At 54.3% G+C, this 23678-nt stretch overlaps 1 protein-coding gene across 1 annotated transcript; it reads left to right on the plus strand.

The window, feature by feature from the left end:
* Window positions 1-666: 666 nt before the first annotated feature.
* On the plus strand, window positions 667-23274 carry LOC121148622 (myosin-6). The gene is made up of 39 exons (XM_040968805.1): window positions 667-699; window positions 897-900; window positions 1054-1266; window positions 2380-2523; window positions 2767-2923; window positions 3046-3073; window positions 3256-3367; window positions 3608-3700; window positions 4252-4315; window positions 4538-4636; window positions 5080-5183; window positions 5292-5430; window positions 6020-6288; window positions 6507-6677; window positions 7750-8059; window positions 8545-8615; window positions 8935-9022; window positions 9113-9230; window positions 9366-9489; window positions 9664-9800; window positions 10846-11101; window positions 11266-11508; window positions 11648-11824; window positions 12088-12233; window positions 12455-12545; window positions 14228-14617; window positions 14844-14970; window positions 15076-15194; window positions 15455-15651; window positions 16162-16345; window positions 16536-16701; window positions 16820-16944; window positions 18615-18923; window positions 19260-19463; window positions 20554-20679; window positions 20775-21050; window positions 22107-22202; window positions 22724-22858; window positions 23203-23274. Exons 3-39 carry the CDS (start codon window positions 1066-1068, stop codon window positions 23224-23226), a joined length of 5820 nt encoding a protein of 1939 aa, XP_040824739.1. The 5' UTR covers window positions 667-699; window positions 897-900; window positions 1054-1065; the 3' UTR covers window positions 23227-23274.
* Window positions 23275-23678: the final 404 nt, after the last annotated feature.

Genomic DNA, 23678 nt, shown 5'->3' on the forward strand with positions numbered 1-23678 from the left:
AGACCTTTCATGGGCAAATCTGGGGGCCCTGCTGTCCTCTTGTCACCTCCAAAGCCAAGGGATCAAGGGAGGAGGAGCTGGGCAGGCAGAGGGGTGGGAGGGGGTCCCTCCGGAAGGGCTCCAAATTTAGGCAAGGGGGTGGGGGGGTGAGCTATAAAGGAGCTGGAGCTTCCAGGCCAGCCAGAGATTCCTGCAGCCCAGGTAAGAGCAGCTTGGACAGGCGTACTGCATGGCCATCAGCAGGGTCCCTGCCTGCCTAGGAGTATGCTGTTGCATGACCATCCGTGGGGCTGGAACTGCCCTTCTCTGGTCCCAATCCCTTGGCCCCTGCCCTGTTCTCAGTGCGTTTTTTTCTCCCTCTTTGGAGTGCTTTCCTGCCTTTGTCCCTGTGGTCGTTTGTCAGCCCTTGTCCCAGTCCTGGTTCTCTACCTCTCTTCGCTCTTCCTTCTTGACTGTGGGTGCAAACCTCCCCCCTCCACTGCCCACTATCTGTTTCTATCCCTTACTCCATACCCATGCCCATCCACACTCACTCATTTATCCTTTCCTTTCTGCCACTCCACCCTGCTGGTACCTGGATCGCTATATTGGGCATCCTTCTTGCATCACCACATCTCTATGATTCTTCTCTGCACTTCCGTGGCTCTTGCTCCTCCAGCAGTTCAGATTCTCCAGGATTCCCTGCGTGGAGGTAGCCAGGTGAGAAATGTCCCCAGCCCCCTCTTCAGTCAGCAGAGCAGTCTTCCTCCAGGAAGACGGTTGCTGGACCTGAGGCTGCCATGTCACCTGCAGGAACTCAGGGTCTCCCTCTTGGGCACTCCTACCCTGGGCTGACCACTGACTCAGATCCTCTTGACAGCCCCAGTCTGGGGATTCAAGGAAACAGAGCTCTGAAGGGGAGTGGGTGGCCCCAGGCAGGTGACTCTTGCTGGCAGAGAGAGCAGCAGATACTAATGGAGAGAAAGGGAGGCACGAGGCAGGAACAGGAAAGACAGGGCCACCTCCTGGAAGCCTGAGCCTACCTCTCAGAGTAACGTAACCTCTTGGCTCCAGAGCAGTGACAAGATGGATGACTCCCAGATGGCTGAATTCGGGGCAGCGGCCCAGTACCTCCGCAAGTCTGAGAGGGAACGTCTGGAGGCCCAGACACGGCCCTTTGACATCCGCACTGAGTGCTTCGTGCCCGACGACAAGGAGGAGTTCGTCAAGGCCAAGATCGTGTCCCGGGAGGGAGGCAAGGTCACTGCTGAAACCGAGAATGGCAAGGTGCGTGGGGCATGGGGGGAGCCTGGAGGGTGCCAGGGCCCAGGTATAGAGCTAGGATCACTCACAGCAAGAGCGTAGGGGCTGCAGAAGAGCAGGGGCTGGCAGCAGTGCTGGGATGCACTCCCTCGAGGAGCCCCAGCATTGGAACTTTCAGAGAGCTGAGTGCGTGCAGCAGGTGCAGCAGAATGCTGGCCCCACAAGCTTTTACCAGAGAGAAAGTCACAGAGGGAAACCTCAGCTGTTTCCCTCCGCTAAAAAGGACCTTAAAGACAAAGGGGGCAGAGACCCAGCCCTAAGTGAAGCTTCCATCCTGCCACTAGCACTTGCCTCACTGTGCCTCAGTTCCTCCCACGGATTTACTTCCTTAAGCCTGGAACAAGTACTCAAACCCAGATGAATGCAAAACAACAGGAACATGTGAGTCTGGGCCTCAAGTTCCGGCACTCAGAAGCCCATGGTCCCTGGGTCACTCATGGCAGTTATACAACTCAATGCTGTGTGCCTAGACTTCTTGGCCGGATATTGCAGCCTGCTGAGGTGTGGGATGGCCAATAATCCACTGTGGGCCTTGACTCTGATTGCAGCTTCGCCACTAGCTGTCCACTGTGGGCAAATCATGATCATTTAGAAGCCACAGCTACCCTCTACTTCCAACTGGCAGGCTCTCATGACATCAGGGCATGGTGACAAGTGCCAATCAAACCACATGCCAGGGACTGATGGGGAATGCAGGTGGATGGATAAACTCCTCTTCCAGTAGACTGTAGATCTGCTCTGAACTAAGGATGTTCTCAAGGCTGGCCCCAGGGGGAGAGCCTGAGGCCTGGCCCTAGTTGCAGGCAGAGGAGGGTCATGGGCACAGGGTCTGGGGAAGCGGCAAGAAGAAGGGGCCTGAGCATATTTTGTAGCATGGGAAACACGGCAGCAGGTAAACTACCTAGGAAAGTGTCCTGGGGGAGGGGGACATGGGAGAAGGACAGTACTGGGGGAAGAGCTGAAGCCCAGCTAGGCAAGAGCAAGGCCCAGCTGGTTGGGAGGGGGTCAGTGGGCCAGGCTGATAAAGGCTTGGGGACAGGCATAATCAGTGCTCTCCTGTCCCTGCACCCTCTCCAGACTGTGACCGTAAAGGAAGACCAGGTGATGCAGCAGAACCCGCCAAAGTTCGACAAGATCGAGGACATGGCAATGCTGACCTTCCTGCATGAGCCCGCGGTGCTCTTCAACCTCAAGGAGCGCTATGCCGCCTGGATGATTTACGTGAGTGCTCCCACACCTGCACTCAGCGTCTCCCCACCTGGGAGGGAGGCCAAGGTAGCCCAGAGGAGAGGGACTTTCCCAAGGACAGGAGAGCTATCTTCCCAAGAGCCCTCTCACCCCATCCCTGATCACCTGCAGGAAGAGAGGTGCTGGCTGCCAGGGAAGCCCCTGCCTGCCCACTGCCCTCCCAGGCTCCCCATGCCCTTCACACTGTCTTACACCCAGCCCTGTCTTACGCTCCAGACCTACTCAGGCCTCTTCTGTGTCACCGTCAACCCCTACAAGTGGCTGCCGGTATACGATGCCGAGGTGGTGGCCGCCTACCGGGGCAAGAAGAGGAGTGAAGCTCCTCCCCACATCTTCTCCATCTCCGACAACGCCTATCAGTACATGCTGACGGGTGAGCCCAACCCCATGATCCCATGATCCCATGATCCCATGACCCCTGACCTGGGCCCTGATCCTGACACCTAGCTGGGCCCTCTGCCATGACCCCATTGTCTCATCTCCTTTCTCTTCCAGATCGGGAGAACCAGTCCATCCTCATCACGTGAGTGACCACTCTTACCCATGATGGGGTGGGGAGCTGGCAGACTCTTGCGGAGGTGTGGGTGGGCAGCACGGTTTTGAGAGTTTGAGGCTGTGACGGTGGGGTACTGGGAGGCAGGAGGAGTTGGCAGGGGCTGAGCGCCCTGGAGAGCACACGGATTCTGAGGCCCTGTGGTCCCACAGCGGAGAATCCGGGGCGGGGAAGACTGTGAACACCAAACGCGTCATCCAGTACTTTGCCAGCATCGCTGCCATCGGGGACCGTGGCAAGAAGGACAATGTCAATACTAACAAGGTGCTGTGCAGGCTGCAGGCTTTCTGGAGGGGAGGCCTGGGCAGCGTGATGTTGCATGGTACCCCTAGCCCCTCCTCTGGAGCCATGCTCCCTGAGCCCAGGGCACAGACCCAGGATCTGTTCATTCAGCCTTAATTCTTTCCTTCAGATCCGGGCAGCCCTCTGCCTGCTTCCCCGCCACCTCCAGGAAAAGGGACGCAGGATGACACCCTCACTGCTGTTCTGTTCTTCCCCTCACAGGGGACCCTGGAGGACCAGATCATCCAAGCCAATCCCGCCCTGGAGGCCTTCGGCAACGCCAAGACCGTCCGCAATGACAACTCCTCGCGCTTTGTGAGTACCCTCAGCCATTGCCATTACCTGCTGCCGGCCAGCGAAGGGGGCGTTGAGTTGCCCACAGTCAGAAGACCTGGATGATTGTTCTCTACCTGACCTTGACTTAGCCACAAGGACACATGCCCCCAAACCCTCCCACCCAGCCCAGCCTGGCTCCCTGAGTTCTGGAAATGCCCAAGCTGACCATCGCAGCCGGGTTTGCTCCTGTCTTGGGCGTTTCCACACCGGAAGTGGGAAGAGAGCACCTCTAGAAGTGTGACTCGAGCCCCAGCTCCCCAGTCTGTAGAGCAGGGCTGATGAACTTGCCCTGGCAGGCTGTTGGAAGAGGAGCTTGTCCTTCCTAGAGATACAGCCTGGGTTTCTACTCTGAGATCCCAGGGTGTGTGTGGTGGGGTGCGGAGTGTCCCCCACCCTTTTTTACCAATACCGAGTACACCAGGCCCAGGTACACATCTAAAAGCTTCTTGGGTATTCTGGGTTGACTTGAGGCCCAAGACTTCATTCTGTCACTTCAGGCCATATGCCTCAATGCTTCCCTTCTACCACAGGGGAAATTCATTAGGATCCACTTTGGAGCCACTGGAAAGCTGGCTTCTGCGGACATAGAGACCTGTGAGTGTCACACGTTGCCTGCCCTCCCTCGGGGACTCCCTCCCTCCTCCTTCCCCAGCTTCCTTCCCTGTTCCCTTCCTCGTCTTCTGTCTCCATGCATGCTGGTGTGTCCACCTGAGCACACGTCCTTGTTGGAATCATCTCTCTGCCTGTGCTCGTGCCATGAGAGTCTGTCTGCCGAGTCTCCACCCTTGCTTCTTCCTTTCTCCTCTCTGTCCTCAGACCTGCTGGAGAAGTCCCGGGTGATCTTCCAGCTAAAGGCTGAGAGGAACTACCACATCTTCTACCAGATCCTGTCCAACAAGAAGCCAGAGCTGTTGGGTGAGAGCGTAGCCCTCCCCAAGCCCACCTGCCTACCCCCTGCTCACATCCCCATCCCCTTGGTTCCTGGGACTGCCCACCCGGCTCCTGACCTCTGACAGGCTCTGTCCCACACCTGATCCCTCCTCCATGTCTCCCGGGAATCGTCTCTCCTTGACTTTCTCCTGGTCCTCTTTGCTCACCTCACCTCCCTGTGGGCATCATTCCCCTCACCATCTGCCCATTTCCTTTATCCTTGGGGTAGAGGAGGACCTTGCCTCTTCCCTCCCAGGTGCCCTTCTCCTCTCTCCTTGCCACTAAAGTATCTCTTTGGTGCTCACATATTATCTTCCTCCTCTCTACCTGCTTCCTCTCTGCCTCCTCCACTCCCTGCATCCCCACTCCCCGGGTCTTTCTCGCTCCTCTCCCCCGTGCTGCCCTGGCCCTGTCCTTGCCTGACGCAGACATGCTGCTCGTCACCAACAACCCCTACGACTACGCCTTCGTATCCCAGGGAGAGGTGTCTGTGGCCTCCATTGATGACTCTGAGGAGCTCTTGGCCACTGATGTGAGTGAGGAGGCTGGTGCTGGGAGGACAGGGAGGAGTCGGGGGACGAACACTAGGGGGTTCACTAGCCAACTCTGCTGTCCTTCATTGCTTCTGTCCCTGTCCTAGAATGCCTTTGATGTGCTGGGCTTCAGCCAGGAGGAGAAAGCCGGCATGTACAAGCTGACAGGCGCCATCATGCACTATGGGAACATGAAGTTCAAGCAGAAGCAGCGGGAGGAGCAGGCGGAGCCCGACGGCACCGAAGGTGGGAGGGGGACCCTGAAGACGTGTCCCTCGGCCTACCTTCAGGGAACCTTCCTCCAAGTCTAGGCAGATAAAAAATGACGAGCCTGGGTTTCATGATACCATATCAATAGTTACCACAAAATTGTTGAAATGAAATCCAACAAACCCCCTTCTAAATAGAGAAATCAGCATATTGGATGGCACATTGGGATGCTGGGTGTCTGGGAGGGCTTCCCATCTGCTGCTAGAGCCTTTATTTCCCTGCCTGCTCCAGGGGTCAACAGGTGTATGGAGGGCAGTCCCTGACTGGGTACTGGGATAAGGGACAGAAGAGATGGGATGCAGCAGACTCCTAGTCTGTCAACCACACCCCTGCCCAGCAGAGTTCATAGTGGACTGACCCAGAGACACCCAGTAGATGACGAGGCAGATCTGGCCCGCAGCTTGGAAAAGGACCTTATAGCACAGCCTGGCTCCAGCATGTCCTGATTGCATCAACACAGACAAGCCTGGTGACCTTCTGGCTTTCAATATCCTCCTCTTCAATGAGAGGAGGTTGGATCAGAGAATGTTACAAGTGCTCACGTTTTCCTTCCCTTCACACCCAGATGCTGACAAGTCCGCCTACCTCATGGGGCTGAACTCGGCTGACCTGCTCAAGGGATTGTGCCACCCCCGGGTGAAAGTGGGCAATGAGTACGTCACCAAGGGGCAGAATGTCCAGCAGGTGTACTACTCCATTGGGGCACTGGCCAAGGCAGTGTACGAGAAGATGTTCAACTGGATGGTGACACGCATCAATGCCACCCTGGAGACCAAGCAGCCACGCCAGTACTTCATAGGGGTCCTGGACATTGCTGGCTTCGAGATCTTCGATGTGAGTTGGGGGAGCTCCCAAAATGGAGAAAATGATCCCTCACTCTCTGGCACACTCAGTTGTCACTCAGGGAAGACAGTGGGAACAGAACCATGTCAGAGGCAGTTGTCCCAGTCTTCTTCCCTGACCTGGAAGGCCACACCCTATGCTGTCCCCTGTGGCCACCGGGACAACCAGCTTCCTGACCTGCTCCTCTACCTGCCTTCCCTCCTCTGCAGTTCAACAGCTTTGAGCAGCTATGTATCAACTTCACCAATGAGAAGCTGCAACAGTTTTTCAACCACCACATGTTCGTGCTGGAGCAGGAAGAGTACAAGAAGGAGGGCATCGAGTGGGAATTCATCGACTTTGGCATGGACCTGCAAGCTTGCATTGACCTCATTGAGAAGGTGTCCCCTGGGCCTCATGGCCTATGTCCCCCCTCTTCTGCCAGCCCAGTCACAGGGCAACCGCATACCTTCTCTACTTCAGATACCAGAGTCCCCAGCCTTCCACATCACTCTCCAGACCCATCTTCTACTCTGTGAGGTCAAGGGCATTCCCAGCATGAGCCGCTCCCTTCTTTCCCACAGGACTGATACCTTGTCCCCTGTATCATGATCACCACCTGGGGTTTTGGCTCCTCTGAGCTCCTGTAGGAGGCATCATTCATGGAGTGATCCCAGGCTCAAACTAGAAATGTTTGACTTCCCATCCCTTTCCCATTGGCTGAGAAATAAGCCTGACCCCTACCCATCTTCTCTCTAGGCATTCTTCAGAAGGGTCAGGGACTAGAGGGAGCTCCCCACTGTGCAGATGTGGCCTTGCCCTTGCAGGACATAGCCCAGCACCCTCAGGATCAACCTTGCCCCAAGTCACATTGCCTGCAGAAAAATGATAGCTTCCTTATAAATTCTGAGTCATTATCCATAGCACACAAAGCTGTGTGCCCACATGCACCTGTGCTTTTCTAGGGAGTCAGTCTTTGGTTTCATCACTTCCAAAAAAACCTGTTTGTCCCGAGGCTCTCAAGGGTACAGCATTGCACCAACTCTGAATCCCTCCATGTTTTTATTTTTAAAGAGCTGTCAGCATCTTACAGACAGGGGTCTTAGTTACCCATATGATCTGATACCCCAGACACACATCTGCCCCTGCCCTGGTACCTCTGGGGCCATGAGCTATCAGGAGTAAGGGACCTTGTGGCAAGGTGCTGCCAGTCCTAAGGGGTGTTTAGGAGTGACATGGATCTTTGCTGGGTCCATGGGGGCAGAAAGAGGTAAATAGATCAGAAACACCTGCATTTAGACTAACCTAAGGAATTTGGGTTTCCTGTCCTGGGACAAGAGGAGCCAGTACAGGGTATCTTGTTCACTTCTGTAGTACTGGCCTGCACAGTATTATCTGTGTCAAGGTCTAGGTCTCTAGAAACCTGCAAGCATGCTCAATAATTCTCTCCCCCATTCCCTGGCCTGCCTGCAGCCCATGGGCATCATGTCCATCCTGGAGGAGGAGTGCATGTTCCCCAAGGCCACCGACATGACCTTCAAGGCCAAGCTCTACGACAATCACCTGGGCAAATCCAACAACTTCCAGAAACCACGCAATGTTAAGGGCAAGCAGGAGGCCCACTTCTCCTTGGTGCACTACGCTGGCACTGTGGACTATAACATCCTGGGCTGGCTGGAGAAGAATAAGGACCCCCTCAATGAGACAGTGGTGGGTCTGTACCAGAAGTCCTCCCTCAAGCTGATGGCCACACTCTTCTCCACTTATGCGTCTGCCGATACTGGTAAGACGGCCCGCTACACTGAGTGAGGGGTGTAAGGAGTTAGGGTGCACAGGCAGTGCTTCTGCGCTTCTCACGTCCTACTGCTGTTTTTCCACTTTTTTCTGCCTATGTTGGTCTTTCCTTCCTCGAGGCTGTGAGTGACTGAAGGTCAATGGGGTGACGCATGCATGGTGTTGCAGACCTTGTTGAGTTGTTAGAGAACATTGAGAGGATTCCCCCCATAAGTGATAGATCAGTTACGGGAAGGGAGAGAAAGGGTGTGGGTTGGAGAGGACCAAGTCTAAGAAGTGATGGAGGGTTAGAAGAGGGTGGGATGAAAACTCTAACATCAGGGCCTCCAGTGTGGCAAGCAGTGCTGAGCTGCCTGTCGTGCCATCCCCAGTCCATGCCTTTTACCTGGGCGATGACCCACTCCCAGACCCCAGTCGCTAAGTGTCTCCTTTGTCTCTGAGTTTCTACTCACTGTCCCTTCTTCTTGCTGTTAGCGGACACCAGCAAAGGCAAAGGAGGCAAGAAAAAGGGCTCATCCTTCCAGACGGTGTCAGCTCTCCACCGGGTAAGCAGGGCCCCAACTGCCCTGACCCAGTCTTTTGACTCTGACCTGATGCTCCAAGCTGGCAGAGGGAAGAAGCTAGAGCTTCATGGCCATTTCTTTCTTTCTTTTCTTTATTTCTCTTTCTTTCTTCCTTCCTTCCTTTCTTTTTTTCTTTTCTTCCTTTCTTTCCAAGTTCTACCAGCTAGATCTGACCTCATGTCATCCCCTTGCCCTTTGCTACTTCCAGGAACAGGGCATCTGGGGACCCAGGTCTTAGGGTCTCAGGAACCTACCAAATGGTCCTTGTATCTGCTGATTCCTCTCCCTCATCCACACACAGGAAAACCTGAACAAACTGATGACCAATCTGAAAACCACCCACCCTCACTTTGTGCGCTGCATCATTCCCAATGAGCGCAAGGCTCCAGGTAAGCCACGGGGAGGCTTTCGCCTGGGGAAGATGCCTGAGTTCTACTTATCCTGAGGCTGACCCTCCTCCCTCCCTCCTCCTATCACAGGAGTGATGGACAACCCCCTGGTTATGCACCAGCTGCGCTGCAATGGTGTGTTGGAGGGCATCCGCATCTGCAGGAAAGGCTTTCCCAACCGCATCCTCTATGGAGACTTCCGCCAGAGGTGGGTCCAGGGCTGCACAGAGGCTCCAGGGTACAGGGCCAACCTGAGCCAGCCCAAGCTGTCCTGGGGGGAGAAAGGGGAGTCCATTTAAGGATTGGTTCTGGGTGACCTTGGGCATGTGCATCCCCCTGGCAGGTATCGCATCCTGAACCCAGCGGCCATCCCCGAGGGTCAGTTCATTGACAGCAGGAAGGGGGCAGAGAAGCTGCTGAGCTCCCTGGACATTGACCACAACCAGTACAAATTCGGCCACACCAAGGTGCGGAAAGGCAGGCAACAAAGGAGAAGTTCATGAACTGTTCATGGAACAGGCAACCCAATGTCCTCATCCCAGCCCCACTCCCTGCTGCACTGACTGCCCCCTCCCACTGTCACCCTCTCTGCCATCTCATGTTCCTTCATGCTCACACCCAGTGCACACTTTGTCCCCCAGGTGTTCTTCAAGGCTGGGCTGCTGGGACTACTGGAGGAGATGCGAGATGAGAGGCTGAGCCGCATCATCACGCGCATCCAGGCCCAGACCCGCGGCATGCTCATGCGTGCTGAGTTCAAGAAGATGGTGGAACGGAGGTGAGGTGGGAAGCAAAAGGACAGATGCCCCAGAGATGTGATCCAAGGCAGACAAGTAGTGCTAGCAATTGTGGTCCCCCAAAGACATGGTTCAAACCCTGGTGCTGCCCATTCAGTAGCCTGACCTGGGCCTCATCTGAATTCTTTCAAATAGTGACTCCAATGAGATACCATTGAAAACACTAGATTGAAAACAGTTAAGAAGTCTGACCCACTGCTTCCAGGGCTATACACCAATACAACCTCTATAGAAAGCGATTCATCACAAAAATTGAGCAATGATTATTCAGCACATTCCCATGGAAAAACTCTTACATATGTGCACAGTGAGATGAGAAGAAATCTTCAGAACAATACCACTCATCAGAACAAACATATGGAGACAACCCGGATGCCCACTCCCAGGAGAAAGGATAGCTAATGTCATAGTGACAATTTCTATAAAGTTCAGAAATGATCAATTCTTTAAGGATACGTATGTGTATGGTTAAAGCGCTTTTTTTTTTTTTCTTGCCAAAGTAATGTTGTGGATAACCAAATGCAGTGTAGTGGTGGCTTCTGGCAGGTGTCTGTACTAAGGTTCACATAGGCAGATATAAAATTCCTGGCTCCCACTGGAGCTGTGGGCCCATGGCGTGCTGCTTTGTTTCCAAGCTCTATAACTGACATGTATACTGGGCATTCTTCCACCTAAAACACTACATGATATTTTACCTCACTGAGGTTCTTGTGATGATGGAAACAGGGAATCCAGTCAACAGCATATCAGCAGGAGCTTCCACTACTGTCATAGCCCTAGTAGGGATGATAAAAACTGCCCTTTGGTTGGACTGGCTAATTAAACAGCTCAGCCTAGCCAAGCAACTCCAAGTTCAGTGTCGAGAGGTGGGGAGTGGACGTGTATATAGTGGGTGTATTAGTAGGCTTTTCTCCATGCCTACAGACTATCTGGGCAGGGGAAAACCCAGCCAGGTGCACTATTTGGTCCATGACTAGAAAGGGCTTTTACACAGTGTCTCTCCCTGTCTCTACATTTCCCCTCCAGGGATGCCCTGTTGGTGATCCAATGGAACATCCGGGCCTTCATGGGTGTCAAGAACTGGCCATGGATGAAGCTCTACTTCAAGATCAAGCCGCTGCTGAAGAGTGCCGAGACAGAGAAGGAGATGGCTAACATGAAGGAGGAGTTTGGGCGCGTGAAAGATGCACTGGACAAGTCCGAGGCTCGGCGCAAGGAGCTGGAGGAGAAGATGGTGTCATTGCTGCAGGAGAAGAACGACCTGCAGCTGCAAGTGCAGGCGGTGAGGCCTCTTGGTCACCTGTTCTGTCCTCTGTTCTCCTCCCACAGATATCAGCCCAATTCATCTCCTCCAGGGGCTGGGAAGCCGTCAGTGCCTACTTGGCTTTGGTCCTCAAATTTGTTCTCTCCTCACATGTCAGCTTCCTCCTTGTTCTCTACTTCCAGGAACAAGACAACCTCAATGACGCTGAGGAGCGCTGTGACCAGCTGATCAAGAACAAGATCCAGTTGGAGGCCAAGGTGAAGGAGATGACTGAGAGGCTGGAGGATGAGGAAGAGATGAACGCCGAGCTCACTGCCAAGAAGCGCAAGCTGGAAGACGAGTGCTCTGAGCTCAAGAAGGATATTGATGACCTGGAGCTGACACTGGCCAAGGTGGAGAAGGAGAAGCACGCCACAGAGAACAAGGTGAGGGCGGCTTCCTCTGCCTCCAGCCCTGGCTCACTTGAGGAGGCCACAGCAGCATGCAACCCTGATCCTTGATATGGACAGCTGTCCCCAAGGTTGGGACCTTGGGTCCTAAGGGGTTGGGGTTCTTGGCTGGCAGGTGAAGAACCTGACAGAGGAGATGGCTGGGCTGGATGAGATCATTGCCAAGCTCACCAAGGAGAAGAAAGCACTGCAGGAGGCCCACCAGCAGGCCCTAGATGACCTTCAGGCTGAAGAGGACAAGGTCAACACACTGACCAAGGCCAAAGTCAAGCTGGAGCAGCAGGTGGATGATGTGAGTATTGAGAATCCTGCTGCATCTCTCCATGGCCTCCGAGACCTGAGGACCCTGATGCCTGGAATGAACTTCTACTGTCCCTAGGCGCTTTTGGCACTCCCCCACAATAGTCTGGGTCTCTCCATTCTCAGTGCTTTCAGAATTTCCCTGCTGGGTTGACTTCCGATCCCTGCAGACTTCAAGTGAAGAGGGCCAGAGAACATGCATGCACTGTGATTCTTGGGTTTTCTGCGCTTTGTTCATTCTCTTCTCTGCAACAGCTTGAAGGATCCCTGGAACAGGAGAAGAAAGTGCGAATGGACCTGGAGCGCGCCAAGCGGAAGCTGGAGGGTGACCTAAAGCTGACCCAGGAAAGCATCATGGACCTGGAGAATGACAAGCTGCAGCTGGAAGAAAAGCTCAAGAAGTAGGAGGCTATTCAGGGTGGAGGCTGGGGAGGCTGGGCCTGGCTTCATAGTTACACCACAGGGTCACAGTTGCCCTGGACAGGCTGGAAATGAGGTTCCTGGTACCCCTTCCCCTTCCCTCCTTGGGAGCTGCGGGGGGACACTGGTTCTGGCAAAGGCAAGGGAAGAGGATGAACCCAGAGGAAGGATGACCACTGCGTCCCCCTGCCCCATTCTCCAGGAAGGAGTTTGATATTAATCAGCTGAACAGCAAGATAGAAGATGAGCAGGCACTGGCCCTGCAGCTGCAGAAGAAGCTGAAGGAAAACCAGGTGAGACTCTCCCCAGGAAAATGGGGAAGTAGAAGCCTGCTGAGCTACGCAGCTCTGACTCCCAGACAAGCTCTGCGACTCCTAGGTACACGTGAGCACCAACCTTCCCCTGCTGCCAGCACAGCAGAGTGAGAATGTATTATCTCAGCAAAATGACTGTAGATGGGGAGATCAAGCTTTGACCCCAGGCTTCAGCGCCACAGGGGCACCTTAGGAGCATGTAGCCCCACAGTGGCTGAGCAGTGAGCTTGTCCAGTTAAACAGATGCTTACTCTTTCTGAATCTCAGGTTCTTACCTGTAAAATGGAAGTGACAGGACCAGAGGACATTATACACACACACATATTCATTCTTTGTAAGGCAGAGACAGAGAACGAGAGCTCTTCCATCCACTGATTCGCTCCTCAAATGGCCACAAGGAAGCTAGCTGCTTCCAAGGCATGGGCCCAGGCTCCTAGATCATCTTCTGCTGCTTTCCTTGGTGCATTAACAGGGAGCTGAATCAGAAGCAAAGCAGATAGGGGTCGAACTAGCACCTGTATGGGATGCCTGCATCATAAGCAGAAGTATAACCAGCTGTGACACAATCCTGGCGCTTGTATCCCAGATTATAATGTGCTTTTACTCTTGGGTTTGTCCAAATAGCCCAGAAGCCCTAAGGCAAGTGATGTCATCCCCATTTCATATCTGTGCAGGTGCATAGCCACGTCTGGATGTAGTGACCCCCAGGGTAACACGCCTAGACTATTGGGAGCAGGAACTCCCATTTTCTAGGCAGAATATAGATGGCAAGAACTGGGCTCCCCTCCACCACGGCCCAGGCTGCCAATAACTGTCAACAAGATTCCCCTGCCCAGGGGCTGTCCTGCCTCCTGTGATAAATTACCCTCACATCTTGGATTCCTCTTCTTGGTTCTACAGGCTACAGAGCCATTCTAATTCTCCTACCTCTTGGCCCTAGAACAGCATGGCTGTTAACCTCCCCAGACTTTGGCAGTGGGCCATGGCTCCTGCTTATTCCAGCCCCAAACCTTGCAAGCAAGTCCCACCTCATCTGCCCTGGCAGGCAACAGAGGCAAGGAGGGGTCCTCTCATGCTTACAGTTTCCGCCAGGCAGAGCACAGGAAGGTTGGCCCTGAGCCTGGATGGAGGAGACCCCATGGAGCATTCCTGTGGCTCCTGGCTGAATAGGCAACAGCTCAAAATGGCAGACAGAAAATCCCCACAGTGTGGTCCAATGTGCAGCTAATGTTGCAGTGATGATAATCTTGATGAAGGGGAGGGCTTAGAGCACCTGTACTCTAAGGTTTGTGTTCTCGTGGGTCACAGGATCCAAAGCTGTGGCTGCTCAGACTGAATCTGTGCTGTCCTGGCCAAATACCTCAAAGGTCTGGTTCCAAGCAAATTCACAAAGGACAACCTATATATTAGGAAATGTTGAGGAGGCAACTCTGGACTCTACCCACAAGATACACATAGCAAGTCCCTCAACAAGTTACAGTTCTCAAAATAGTCTCCAGACTTTGCCAGCCATCCCCTAGGGCTTGTGCCTGTCCAAGAAGAACCTGAGTGGCAGGAAGTCACCAGTGCCCTGGTTGAGGGGTTGTAGGACAGGGGGCTGTGGCAGAAAGATGGGTACAGGCAGCGGCGGGCTCTGAGTGCTCTGCCGCCCGGGACCCCAGGCTCGCATCGAGGAGCTGGAGGAGGAGCTGGAAGCTGAGCGCACCGCCAGGGCCAAGGTGGAGAAGCTGCGCTCTGACCTGTCCCGGGAGCTGGAGGAGATCAGTGAGCGGCTGGAGGAGGCAGGCGGCGCCACATCCGTGCAGATCGAGATGAACAAGAAGCGCGAGGCTGAGTTCCAGAAGATGCGGCGGGACCTGGAGGAGGCCACGCTGCAGCACGAGGCCACGGCCGCTGCCCTGCGCAAGAAGCACGCAGACAGCGTGGCTGAGCTGGGCGAGCAGATCGACAACCTGCAGCGCGTGAAGCAGAAGCTGGAGAAGGAGAAGAGCGAGTTCAAGCTGGAGCTGGATGACGTCACCTCCAACATGGAGCAGATCATCAAGGCCAAGGTGGGCCCAGCCAAGCCTCAGCTTTGCCCTCAGCTCTCTCCCTCACAACCACCTTCTTTCTCTCCCCTGTCATCACCCTCTGGCCCTTGCCTACATCTGATCTCCCTCCTTCCCCTCCTCCTTCAAATCCTGTCCCTCCTGCACTCCCCTTGCCACTCCCTACCTCTGCCTTCTAACCCGAGCCCCTCCCACCCTAACCTTCCCTGTGTCCCTTTGCCACCTAAAGGCAAACCTGGAGAAGGTGTCCCGCACACTGGAGGACCAGGCCAATGAGTACCGCATGAAGCTGGAGGAGGCCCAGCGTTCTCTCAATGACTTCACCACTCAGCGGGCCAAGCTGCAGACTGAGAATGGTGGGTGTCTCTGGCCAGCCCGTGATCCTGCCCAGAGCAGGGCATTGGTCTCCTCTGTAGAAAGGGACATGGAGGTTCACACAACACCTGCTTTCCTACTTGCAGGTGAGCTGTCGCGGCAGCTGGAAGAGAAGGAGGCATTCATCTCCCAGCTGACCCGAGGCAAAATGTCCTACACGCAGCAGCTGGAGGACCTCAAGAGACAACTGGAAGAAGAAGGCAAAGTGAGACTGGGCAGGTGCACAGAGGGGTGATGGGCAAGGCTGGAGAGATGCCACAGGAAAACAGAGACCCTCACAGCTGAGCTTGCTACCCTTCAGCTCAGTAACATCCCAAAGCCAGTTAATGCCTCTGTCCCTCCTTTGTAAGGACTTTACAAACCGGCCGTTACCTAAGCATCCAGGCTGGAACAGATAGTTGAAGGGGGCAGGAAGAATTGGAGACAAGGATTCCCCATGACTTCCTGGTGCCCACCTCTCCCCAGGCTAAGAACGCCCTGGCACACGCACTGCAGTCAGCCCGGCACGACTGTGACCTGCTGCGGGAACAGTATGAGGAGGAGATGGAGGCCAAGGCAGAGCTGCAGCGGGTCCTATCCAAGGCCAACTCAGAGGTGGCACAGTGGAGGACCAAGTATGAGACGGACGCCATCCAGCGGACAGAGGAACTGGAGGAGGCCAAGTGAGTCCCATCAGCCTGACTCAGAGGATGAGGCGTAGGGACTCAACAGTGGCTGCGAGAAAGCAGCTTGGGAGGTGAGAAGAGAGGAGAGTCCAAGAAGCGTGCAGAGACGGTTGGAGGAAAGTCTGGTTCCTGATCTCTTGGAATCCCGCCTGGTCCTGACTCACTTCCTGTGACAGGCGAGCTTTTGGCCCGGGTTATACCTGATGCTCACGTATAAGACGAGCAAAAAGCTTGTCGGTCGGAGGAGCTACCATCGACCAGCCTGGTGTAGGGAAAGGGTGCCATGGCTGCCTGTAGGGAAATGCCTGGGCAGCCTGGGTGGGGGCTCTGCCCCAGCCCAGCCCACCCCCACCCCAAAGCCTGGCTTCCTTCAGGTTGGGGATTCAGTAGACCCCCCCATATTGAGAGCAAAGGGAGGCAGCAAGTCCCAGCAGGAGAGAGAGGGGTCCTCTTAGCCCCATCACTCCCAAGTGGAGTCACGCCCATCCTTCTCCCTATGCCGGGCAGGAAGAAGCTAGCCCAGAGGCTCCAGGATGCTGAGGAGGCCGTGGAAGCTGTCAATGCCAAGTGCTCATCACTGGAAAAGACCAAGCACCGGCTACAGAACGAGATCGAGGACCTCATGGTGGATGTGGAGCGCTCCAACGCTGCCGCCGCCGCCCTGGACAAGAAGCAGAGGAATTTTGACAAGGTGAGGGCTGCTGGCCAGCAGGACTGGGCCCTGGGGTTGTGGGAGCATCTCCCTGCAGGCAGGGCAGTGGGGGGTGGCTAGGCCCTGGGGTTGTGGGGGACATCTCCCTGCAGGCAGGACAGTGGTGAGGCTGGGCCCTGTGCTGGGGGACAAGGTGGGGCCTGCCCAGTGAGCCCAGCTTCTTGGGCAGATCCTGGCCGAGTGGAAGCAGAAGTATGAGGAGTCGCAGTCAGAGCTGGAGTCATCACAGAAGGAGGCGCGCTCGCTCAGCACTGAGCTCTTCAAGCTCAAGAATGCCTACGAGGAGTCTCTGGAGCACCTGGAGACCTTCAAGCGAGAGAACAAGAACCTCCAGGGTGTGTGGCTGGGTTGGCCCCCCTCCCACCCTGCGGGCCTGGGAGGCGCTGGTGACTGGGAGGACCAGGCAGGTCAGTGGCAGCCAGGCTCTGAGCTTCCTGTCCCTCTGACCCGCAGAGGAGATCTCGGACCTCACAGAGCAGCTGGGTGAAGGAGGTAAGAACCTGCACGAGCTGGAGAAGGTCCGCAAGCAGCTGGAGGCTGAGAAGATGGAGCTGCAGTCGGCACTGGAGGAGGCTGAGGTGAGGACCCCGCCACCCAAACCTAGGTGTACCCACCCGGCTCGCCTGGGATTGCCCTGCACCTCCCAGGCCTAACCTCTGCTCCTTTTTCCTAATTCAAGGTCACCCATGCCTTCCCCAAATGCCAAGGTTGGGACAGTGAGAAATGTCATGTCATGTCTTCAAAGTCGAAATCTGGCATCCTGGCCCTTCTCTAACAGTAGACAGGCACATCAGCCTTGGAGCCCACAGCCCCAAGTATGATTGAACACAGTCGTTTAGCTCTCCAGGTCTCAGTATTCTCATCTGTATGATGGAATGAACTTAATATATACCCAGAAAGAGTTCATGAAAGCTCATCATTTTTTGCTTTTTTTAAAAAAGATCTGTTCATCTTTATTGAAAAGGCAGATTTACAGAAAGGAGAGACATGGAGAAAGATCTTCCATCCACTGGTTCACTCCCTAAATAGCCACAATGGCCAAAACTGAACCTATCTGAAGCCAAGAGCTTATTCTGAGTCTCCCAACCAGGTATAGGGTCCCAAGGCCTTGGGCTGTCCTCAACTGCTTTCCCAGGCCACAAGCAGGTAGCTGGATGGATAGTTCTGCAGCTGAAACATGAACTGGTGTCCATATGGGATCTTGGGATTGCAAGGTAGAGGATTGGTCAATTGAGCCATTGCACCAGACCCCTTTTCTTTACTTTTAAGAATCTAGAAATAGGGCCCGACGCAGTGGTCTAGTGGATAAAGTCCTCACCTTGAAGTGCCAGGATCCTATATGGGTGCCATTTCTAATCCCAGCAGCTCCATTGCCCATTAAGCCCTCTGCTTGTGGCCTGGGAAAGCAGTTGAATATGACCCAAAGCCTTGGGACCCTGCGTGGGAGACCTGGAAGAAGTTCCTGGCTCCTGGCTTCGGATTAGCACAGTACCAGCTGTTGCGGCCACATGGGGAGTGAATCATCAGATGGAAGATCTTGCTCTCTTTCTCTAAAAAGAATCTAGAACTAGTCCTGCATTTGGGGACTACTATGTTTTCTCATAAAGGGGTGAAGACTTGAGGACCACAGATGTAGCTGCCTTTGTGGCCATGGCAATCCTTCCTTTCTTCCATGAGATTTTATGTTTAAAGATTTATTTATCAGAGAAAAAGAGATTTCCCCATATGCTGGTTCACTCCCCAGATTGCCACAGTGGCCAGAGCTGAGTCTATCAGAAGCCAGGAGCCAAGAGCTTCTTGCAGGTCTTCCATGTAGGACAGGGATCCAAAGACGTGGGCCATCTTCCACTGCTTTTCCATGCAGAAAGCTGGATTGGAAATGAAGCAGCCAGTACTCATACTGGTACCCAAATGGGATGCAGGCACTGCAGGCACTGGCTTTACCTGCTGCGCAATGTTGGCCTCACCCATTTTACATGGGTCAGAAATAGGCACAGTTTCAGCGCTGGAGGGTCTGGCAGGTGTGAGGTCCCTCTGTTGGATACGGATAGCCAAGGGATTCCTGTCACCAAGAGCACCAAGTAGTCTGGGGGCCTGGAGTGCATTTCCACCTCATCCCCTCTTCTTGGCTCTTCTCCCAACCACAGCCCTAGCTCACCTCTTGCATCCTCTGGGCCTCTCTGCTCCATCCTTCCTTGGGCCCTGAATGTCTAGCCCCACCCTTATCTCCTCCCCTCTCCCTTCGCAGGCCTCTCTGGAGCATGAGGAGGGCAAGATCCTCCGGGCCCAGCTGGAGTTCAACCAGATCAAGGCTGACATTGAGCGGAAGCTGGCAGAGAAGGACGAGGAGATGGAGCAGGCCAAGCGCAACCACCTGCGGGTGGTGGACTCGCTGCAGACCTCCCTGGATGCGGAGACGCGCAGCCGCAATGAAGCCCTGCGAGTGAAGAAGAAGATGGAGGGTGACCTCAACGAGATGGAGATCCAGCTCAGCCAGGCCAACAGGACAGCCTCTGAGGCCCAGAAGCACCTAAAGAACGCACAAGCCCATCTGAAGGTAACACACGGAGGCTCTCTGGGGTGAGGTGAGTCTGAGGATGAATGGGGTTACTCAGAGGAAGGAAGAAAGCCAAGCCATGAGGTATTGGGTTAATACATATTCTAGAATGGGATTCACCTGTTATTTGGGTTGGAAGCCAGAGGGATGGAGAATTGGCCAGCCCCTAAAGTATTTGTCTGAACCAGCCCAGCCTCCAGCCTAAGGCATTAATGGAGGTGTGCCTCTTTGCCCTCCAGTCGACAAGGGTGGCTGAGCCATGCACACGGTACATGTGTCAGACCCCAGACAAAAGGTCACAGTGGTCTGGTGTCAGCATCAGCCCTTCTCCGGCAGGATACCCAGCTCCAGCTGGATGACGCAGTCCGGGCCAATGATGACCTGAAGGAGAACATCGCCATCGTGGAGCGGCGCAACACGCTGCTGCAGGCTGAGCTGGAGGAGCTGAGGGCCGTGGTGGAGCAGACCGAGCGGTCCCGGAAGCTGGCTGAGCAGGAGCTGATCGAGACCAGTGAGCGGGTGCAGCTGCTACACTCCCAGGTGAGGGGGACAGGGCCCTCCACAGGGAAGTGTCCAAGCCCAGGATAGCCATGGAAACCAGATGTTCTGGGGGAGCAGGTCCAGCCAGCACTGCTCCATCTCCTATCTGCCAGAACCACTTCCTTGATAAGGAGGTCTAGACTTATAACAGAATCGTTAATGATGGGTGATGCCTGCCAAATGGGATCGTGGAGTACCTGCTGGTACTTGATATCCTTGATCTTGAATTCAGCCTGCGGTTTGCTGTGTGAGCTTTGGAGCTGGGGAGGTTAAAGCAATACAGCCACATCTGCTTGTGAGCCAACCTCTGGCCAGAGCACCATTCATTTTGAAATCACATCCAGACTGTTTGCAGCTACGCTCTATAGCGAGATCTTGTGCCCATCGGTTGCCGTGCCTTGCGGGCTTTGCTCTGCAGTCTAGGATGTATGAGGGTGACATCAGCCTCTGGCCTTGCCCCCTTTCTCTCTTACTCCACTACCTTCTTGCTACGACCATAATCATTCCCAGAACACTGCTCTCTGGTAAGCAAGTTGTTTCCACTTTCATGTGTCCACATAAAACTGTGACTAAAGAGCCCAGGAACTTGGGCCACTTGAAGACTTTCTTCAGGGCTGAGTCATTACAATAGAACATCCAAAACACGGCATTTTCCTAGCAGAGCACAACACAGGTGCAAAACAAGGACTCTCCTAAATACAGTACTTGGAATTTAAACAATATAGCACCACTTTTTAAAAGATCATTTATTTGAAAGAGTTACAGAGATAGGAGATCATCCTTCTATTGGTTCACTTCCCAAATGGCTATAACAACCAGGACTGCACCAGGCCAAAACCAGGAGACAGAGCTTCTTCAAGGTCACCCACATGGGCACAGAGGCCCAGGAAATTGGGCTGTCCTCCACGGCTAGCTGAGTGGGAAGGGAGCAACCGGGACACAAACAAGTGCCCATATGGGATGCTGGCACGGCACCTGCTATGTTAGGATGCCAGCCTCAAGTGACCCCTTTTAATTCTCCTTGAATAAGGGAATGGAACAAGGTGACAACATACATGAGTGAGTGTGACCCTAGTCTCTCCTTGCGTAGAACACCAGCCTCATCAACCAGAAGAAGAAGATGGAGGCAGACCTGACCCAGCTCCAGTCAGAGGTGGAAGAGGCAGTCCAGGAGTGCAGGAACGCTGAGGAGAAGGCCAAGAAGGCCATCACGGATGTGAGACCTCTCCCCATCCTCCCTACCCCAGCCCCAGGCAGTGAGCCTGGCAGGACCTGACCAGTCCGGGTGCCACCTCTCTCTCTCCCACGCAGGCCGCCATGATGGCAGAGGAGCTGAAGAAGGAGCAGGACACCAGCGCCCACCTGGAACGCATGAAGAAGAACATGGAGCAGACCATCAAGGACCTGCAGCACCGTCTGGACGAGGCAGAGCAGATCGCCCTCAAGGGCGGCAAGAAGCAGCTGCAGAAGCTGGAGGCCCGCGTGCGAGAGCTGGAGAATGAGCTGGAGGCCGAGCAGAAGCGTAATGCTGAGTCGATCAAGGGCATGCGCAAGAGTGAACGGCGCATCAAGGAGCTCACCTACCAGGTGCGGGCAGGATGGGTTGAGAGGCGCCTCCCCCAGCCCTACCTCCTGGCACACTGAGTGCCCCTGCCCACCCAGCCTCTAAGAATCCCGGGCCCCAGCACCTGGAGATAACTGTCTGTAGACAAGTTTTCCTTCTTAGGCTTCATTGTGGCTTGAGTCAATGGATTTTTCTAGCAAATGGAGAATCTACTTCTATTTCCTGAAAGCTCTTCTGTAATAACTCCAAGTACCACCGTGATGCTGTGAGAATAGTCCAAAGGTTCTTCTCCCTCTGTGTGGCACATTAGGGATGAGAAGCAGGTGGCAGGAAACGAGTTGGAGAACTTATGCACAACCAAGAGAGGGGCTTACAGAAACAAGACCCTAGAATGTTCCAAGATCTCTGCCTGCTTAGCTTGGAGCTTTTGCCCTTGACCTATAATGGTCATAGGATCCCTGGGAAAGAAACACCAAGGACCTGGGGGAACTAGTGCATTTGACAGGTGGACACTAGAGAGCAGAAAGAAGACACAGTTGTAGATTAAATGTGTCATGGACAAAGTAGAATAGAGCATTCTAGCACGAACAGTAATGTGGAGACAGGAATGATCATGGTATTGAAGCCCGTGGTCCTGGTCCCTAGCTTCTGCCTCTCTATGACACTAGTGTGTTAGAATACTGAGCTGTGATAGATGATAGATGAGAATAGTGTGAACTATGATAGATAGTACCCTTCTTTTGCATTCCTCATTACTCCTCTTCTAACCATTCCAGAACCACAGGCCAGAAACAGCTATCCACACAGGGTGAAGCTGGACCCCTCCCCCAACACACAGAGGTTTACACACACAACACTTTCAGTTCAAGACCACAACCCTCAAATGCTGCACGGAGCCTCTACTGAGACCCTTGACCTTCAAGGAGAGTCAGAGATGGACTGTCCTTCACCACTCTTTACCATTGAAAGGCAGGCAGCTGGGCATAGCCAGGTGACAGAGTGATGGGAAAGAGAAAGGTGACAGCACTCACCCCCTGAAAACCTGCTTCTCCCTGTCCCCCCAACCACCACCCCACCAGACAGAGGAGGACAAGAAGAACTTGCTGAGGCTACAGGACCTGGTGGACAAGCTACAGCTAAAGGTCAAGGCCTACAAGCGCCAGGCCGAGGAGGCGGTGAGTTCATGGTTTCCGTGGTTTTTCCTCCATGCATCTTCTGTATGTGAACATTCATGTGTGTCCAGCATGCTTGGCAGGGCTAGGACAAAGGATGGCTCTCAATGTAATTGTAATCAGGCAGTTGAACTCCACAGAAGTGAGGCGACTCCCCACTATTGCCTGTAAGCAATGCACCATGAATCCCTGTGAAGGTACACAGAGATAGTTCCTTAGGCCAGGGGGTAGTCAGTGCATTAGACAGTCATGTGGCCATGGAATCAGGTCCAGCAGACACCTTCCTCCTCAAGGTAGAAGACATGGGGCTGGTAGAAAACTTAATGGGGCTAATGGGGCTGCCCATGCGGGAATCGGGGTTCAGGGAACCACCCTCTGAGGCATGCTGGACAGATGCCATGAGGCTGCCTCCTGTGGCCACCTCCCAACCAGGCAGAGTAGGATTCAGTTTGGCCAGTGGATAGTGGCCATGAAGGTCACTGGGTGCTGGCAAAGTATGAGAAGGGTCTACCCAATCCCTCCAGGAGGAGCAGGCCAACACCAACCTGTCCAAGTTCCGCAAAGTGCAACACGAACTGGATGAGGCAGAGGAGCGGGCCGACATCGCTGAGTCCCAGGTCAACAAGCTGCGGGCCAAAAGCCGCGACATTGGCGCCAAGGTGGGTCTTCACCCATTCTCCAGTCTTCATCCCCACAGCAGGTTCACCTCCTGACGTGAGCACCATTCACGCTGCGTATCCTCAAGCCCTGAGGGTTCCAGAACATCTATAACATAAAACTCCACCCTCCCACCCAGAGCAGTCCCATCCTCACCCCCTGGCAGCCTGGAACCTTTGCAGAAAGCCCTCATCATTCCTCTAAATCACAACACCTTGTTAGGGGACCCCAAGGTCCTGGCAGGCCAGCCTGTCCCTTGCTGTGGGTGTCTCCCTTCAGCCTCAGGAAACCCTCAGGACCCCTCCCTCTGGCCAGCTGCCACTCTAACCTCTCCTTCCTTTTGCAGCAAAAAATGCACGATGAGGAGTAATGCGGCCTCCAGCAGCTGGCTCTTGTTAACCCGTAATAAACACGCGTGCCTGACTCTGCCTGCTCCCATCTATCCTTCCCACACCAGCCGGCCATCCCAAAACAGGAGCAGTGTGGGTGGTCCCAGCCCCTGGAGCTGAAGCTCCCACATCTGTAGGAGGGGAAGTGGGAGGGGAAATGAAAGCCCAGAGAAGTGAAATACCCCCGCCTGGGGCAGCACAGCCATCAAGCTCGGTTCTGCTAGGAGAGGGGAGGGAGACATTTCTTTTTTGTTTTAGATGATGTTTACGTAGTTGATCAGAGTAAGAAGGATCCAAGGTTAGGCAAAAGTGAGTGTGATCTTTGTTTCTGAACTTATTTCTTCTTCCTGTTTTTGGAAGTAGGAAGGAGTTAAGGGGAGAAGCCACACCCAGCCTCCCAACCACCCCAGTCACCTGGGGATGGAGAACAGTC

The sequence above is a fragment of the Ochotona curzoniae genome, unplaced genomic scaffold, assembly GCF_017591425.1.
Source record: "Ochotona curzoniae isolate NIBS_2020 unplaced genomic scaffold, NIBS_Ocur_1.0 scaffold_4701, whole genome shotgun sequence".
Taxonomy (NCBI): Eukaryota; Metazoa; Chordata; class Mammalia; order Lagomorpha; family Ochotonidae; genus Ochotona; species Ochotona curzoniae.